General features: G+C 49.9%; 2 protein-coding genes across 2 annotated transcripts in view; one reads left to right on the top strand and one right to left on the bottom strand.

Annotated features, from left to right (window-relative positions):
- Positions 1–247: 247 nt before the first annotated feature.
- LOC110294583 lies at positions 248–2,276 on the bottom strand. The gene has a single exon (XM_021162913.2). The coding sequence runs from the start codon at positions 1,579–1,581 to the stop codon at positions 1,147–1,149; it is 435 nt and encodes a 144-aa protein (XP_021018572.1). The 5' UTR covers positions 1,582–2,276; the 3' UTR covers positions 248–1,146.
- The window catches only part of Scarb2 (scavenger receptor class B member 2), a 52,998-nt gene continuing 49,544 nt past the window's right edge, over positions 1,425–4,878 (top strand). Inside the window, exon 1 of the mRNA XM_029477481.1 lies at positions 1,425–1,873. Coding sequence (XP_029333341.1) covers positions 1,757–1,873 — 117 coding nt within the window. The 5' untranslated portion in view covers positions 1,425–1,756. The remainder of the gene's footprint in view (positions 1,874–4,878) is intronic.

Genomic DNA, 4,878 nt, shown 5'->3' with positions numbered 1-4,878 from the left:
AGGGAGGGGAGGGGAAGGGGGAGGGAAGGAAGGGAGGGGAGAGGAGAGAGAGAAATCTGTGTAGGTGCAACTGTCCTGAGTCTAACTAACTATGTAGTACACCAGCAACAGTGTAACTTTCATCTAAATTCAGTTTTTTCATTGCACATAACTCCTCTCTCTCTCTCTCTCTCTCTCTCTCTCTCATTTTCTTTTAGATTTTATTTTACTCTGCTGGGTTTTTTCCTTTATCTATTTTTTTCAATTTTAAGGCAGAGCTTCTTTTGTGTGCTTCTACTTTGTTTTCTTTCCTCTTTTGAGACAAGGTCTCCCTCTATGGTACAGGCTGCCTCCAGTGTCACGATTATTTGAGTGTTTTCCATCCTGGTGGGCTGACTCCTTAATGATAAGGACACTGGCCTGGCCAAGAAAATGTCAGTTCAGATCTTCCCCTGCAGATGGCATTAGTGACTGATGAGCCTCTCAGCTGTTGAACACTGAAATCTATCCCAAGCTGGTAAAGGCTAACTTCTCAAGGTTGCTTCCAGTCCGCTGATTAAGCACCACAGGGATATTTAAGGCAGGTCTACATCTGAGATATGTCAGAATTTGGGGACATGCCAGTTTGCCTCAAGGACTACTCTCTCCCCACGGCTTTGCTAGGTATTACTTTGCACCCGGCTTCCCTACTTGCCTTTTCCCATTAACGAAATCACACCCACATCCCGCCATATCCCAACTCCAGTTCCTCTTACAACCTGTACAGCACTTCTCTCTGCTTCATAATAGGGCTGCCGCGTGTTTGTGTGTTTGTATGTGTGTGCCAGTCACGGAACTAACCCTTATTCAACTGATGATGACAAAGTAGACAATAAACACCTGCTCTACTTGACTTGCTTCTCTGTTAACGCCCTTTATCAGGACACAGACAGAGCCTTTCAAAATCTGATCTCCGAGGGCTTGGCACCACAAACCCTACAGCATAAGGCCTAGACTACTCAACAGTTAACTCCCTTGCCTTCAGTCTGTGGAGGCAAACGCCTCCTTCTCACTTTCTTGAGGACACACTCTGACTTATTCCTGAAGACCCAGTTCAACCCAACAAGGCAAATGTCTCTGCAGGCACAAATCAGCAGGCACCTTGTAAAAGCATTCGCTACATTGTACTTAAATCTTCCAAGGAACCCGGGAGATCCTCTGGAGTAAGGGAAACCGCGCGTCCAGCCGGGGTTCCCCATGCTTGGCCCACCGTGGGCCCTCAGCAGAGATCTGAAGGAGAAAGAAAGCGGCTGAGCAAACGGGGAAGGGCGATTTCAGTTCCCTGGATGACCGCGCCGCCTGCAGGGAGAGGATGCAGGCGCAACGCCCGCCGAATCGCAGGGGCCGCTGCAGGGCACATGACTGAAGGCCTCCGCCCGGCCCCTCCCGCTTCCCGGCGCAGTCGCCAGCCGTCACCATCAGTGCTGCCGCGGCTTGCTGGCGAGCCCCACCGGCCCGCGTCACCGCTCTGCGCGCTCCCTGCACCTCCCTGGCTGCAGCAGCCGGAGAAAACGAAAGCCAGGCGGCCCGAGCACTCGCGATCGCGCCGGCTCTGCTGCTCATCCCGGTACCTACTCCAGGGCTGTGCGCACCGCGCGGGCGGCGGCTGAACACGCACAGAGAGGGTGCGGGAGCCGCAGGGCCCCCCCCGGCTTTGGGCGGCTGCTGCTCGGCCTTGGCCGAGGCTTGTTCCAGCTCGCCGTTCGGTCCCGGGCCTGGCCGGTGAGCCGCGCGCAGTATGGGCAGATGCTGCTTCTACACGGCGGGGACGCTGTCTCTGCTGCTGCTGGTGACCAGCGTCACGCTGCTAGTGGCTCGAGTCTTTCAGAAGGCGGTAGACCAGACGATCGAGAAGGTGAGGCAGGCTGGTGTGTGTGTGTGTGTGTGTGTGTGTGTGTGTGTGTGCGTGTGTGTGTGTGTTTGGTGTCTTTCCAGGCCACCCTCCCATTGCGGACCCTGTGTGGGGAGAGTTGCGTTGGCGCCGAGCCTGCAGAACACAGCTCTTGTTTGCCTCCCTGGGCTGGCAGGATGTGGAGACTTGAGGTGACTCTTCCCTTTAAATAACCTGTAAGTCTACAGATCTCGACTTTGTAGAAAAGCCTTGAGTTTCCGTTCTATCCTTAGCAATTCTCCACACCCCTCTACGCACCCGGTCTATGTTGAGCCCTGTTTCCCTCGCACTTGACAAAGAAATAGAAATGCGTAAAAGCACCGCAGAAGAGGCTGGCTTTGTAGGCTTGCCCGCGCAGCCTTTGAAACGGAGTGAGCCTGGGGATGAGAAGTGGGTGAGAGGTCTATTGTGTTCTTGCCTTCCTGGGCTGGACAGGGTAGGGTAGGGCAGGGCAGGGCAGGGCAGGGCAGGGCAGAGCAGATGGCAAACAGGCTAGGCTTTAGGAATGGGTGACATTTTATCCATTGCAGTTAGTGCTTAGCGGCTCTGTGTCTCGCAGACAGCCCTGTCTCTGTTTCATACTTGTGCTCATCAGCCATTACTTGGGTAATTAAAGAATTTGGACCTGTCTCCCAGGGTGGTTGATAGGGCCTGAAAACTGGTCATGTGGAAGACTTCTCCATCCTGGGGCCACCCGGGTCACTTCTTTCTTTTACCCTTTCACCCGCATTCACCAAGCACGGTGGAAAGAGGAACTGGAGAGAGTTACTAGGGTCACCTTTTCCTTTAAAAATAAAGAGCTAGACAAATGAGTCACTGGGGTAGCCTTTCTCATTAGCATCATTCTTATGCATAATGTCTCCCTGATCTCTGTTGCTGTCTCCCAGGTACAAAAGTTTAGGCTTGGAGTCACTGTATTCCAGATTAATAAAATTAGTTGACTTATTCCAAATGCCAATAGATGACGTTCCTAAATAGAGATTCCCAGTAGTAACCAGTTACTTGGAGTCTGGCAATTAAAGATTTTTTTTTAAGTGTCAAGGCAAAGCCTTATTCAAGCCTTAATGAGATGGCTTTGCCAAGAGAAGACCAAGCCTACTGTGTGAGCTTCTCAAAGACCATTGTTGCCCTGATTGTGTGTGTTCAAGGAGAAAAACAAACCCTTTCTCTCTTCCCCACATCCAAATTCAAGGCTAGTCTTAAACTCTTGCTTTGGTAGCGTGAGTAAGGAATACAACAGTCAGAATATGATTTGTGGATCCACGTGTGTGTGTGTGTGTGTGTGTGTGTGTGCGCGCGTGCATGTGTCTGGGTGTTTTGGGGGGGGGTATCTGGTAAGATAAAGGTTTCTCCTAGCACCTCAGCCATAAACACCGATTCTCGTGAATTCGTTTTTATTCAGGGAGGGGTATCTATTTGGGAAGTAGTGTTCCAGGACCTGAGTTTCTGATGGCCACAAGTGCTTTTCTTCCTGGGAAGAACCTGACTGATAAGTTATAGCATAACACTAGACTTACAGAACTGCCCAGCCTGAGCTGCAAAGCAGGTGCACCACGTGATGTCTTATAGGAAGGAAATAGACTCATTTCAGTAGATGGAATGGGGATGCTGTAAGTGAACCTGAAGCTACCAGTGTGCACTTTCCTGGGAAACCAGTAGGGTCATCCCAAACAGAGAGAAAGACCAAGGAGGACTTTACAGATGAGAAGGGCAAGGAATGAATGTTGGCTCCATGCTCCTGATGAGAAGCCCGGGACTACTTGTGGGATCTTTTTGTTTTCCTTTTGAGATAGAGTGTCATTATGTAGCCCAGGCTGGTCCTTGAACACACAGCTCTTGTCTCAGACTCCCGGGTGCTAGGATCGATCACAAGCATGTACCATGACACCTGGTTCTATCATCTTTTCCAAGGAAAAGAGTGTGCTTTCCCTCCTGGGCTATTGTCAGTGTTTAATGATATGATAGCCACTTTGTTTTTATTAGAAGCCATTGAGTCTGAGAGCAGGAATCAGACATCTTGCGTTCAGATCCTAAATGTACCACTCTGCAGCTTCAACTTTGAGCAAGTTACTTAACTTCTCTAAGCCCCGATTTCTTTTCTTGTGAAAGTGGGAATGGGAAGTGTGAGCCGCTATCTTAGCCACTCAGTTGTGTTTCCATGAAGCTCCTGGGCTTTAAGCTTTGGGTCTCATGCTCACACAGGCCCTTCCAAAGCCCTGTGTTTAATTTTATGCCCAAGTTTTTCCTCCTACAAAGGCCCCTTCAAATCACCGAAGCTTCAGGATCCATAAAACCTGTATCTGTGGGCTAAGCATAAACTTCACACTTACGACGGCACACAGGACTGGGTGATCAGTTTGTGACAGACATCATTATTTCCAGGAGTAGCCAGTAGTAGTTCTATGGGGTAGTTCATTCATATGTTGACTTTAATATGACCCACATTGTGATATAATCTACACCAATACTGCCAGTTCTCACTGTTTTCCTTTGAAGATTGTCCATGCCTCAACTTGTGTAACATCAAAAATAGGAGGGGGAGGAGGTTAACATTCAGAAGCTCAGGTTAGGCCAATTTCAGGGGAAGTTTGGTAAGATAATTGCTATGCAAATTGATCCCAGAGATAATTTAGTAAAATAAAGTGCCTGCCACACAAGCACGGGGACCTGAGATTAGATCCCCTGAACCTGCATAAGAAGCTGGATGAGGCAGCATGCACCTGTGACCCCAGCACTCTGGAGGCAGAGACAGGAGGATCTCTGGGACTTCTGGCCAGCAAGCCTGCCAATGGCGAGTTCTAGAGTCAGCGAAAGACCCTATCTCAAATAAATAAACAAGCAAATAAATGAGATGTGGTTGAAGAAGACACTCAGAAGCCGGGCGTGGTGGCGCACGCCTTTAATCCCAGCACTCGGGAGGCAGAGGCAGGCGGATTTCTGAGTTCGAGGCCAGCCTGGTCTACAAAGTG

The sequence above is a fragment of the Mus caroli genome, chromosome 5 (genome assembly GCF_900094665.2).
Source record: "Mus caroli chromosome 5, CAROLI_EIJ_v1.1, whole genome shotgun sequence".
NCBI lineage: Eukaryota > Metazoa > Chordata > Mammalia > Rodentia > Muridae > Mus > Mus caroli.
The sequence above is the reverse complement of the archived record's forward strand: the minus strand, read 5'-3'. Positions and strand labels throughout refer to the sequence as shown.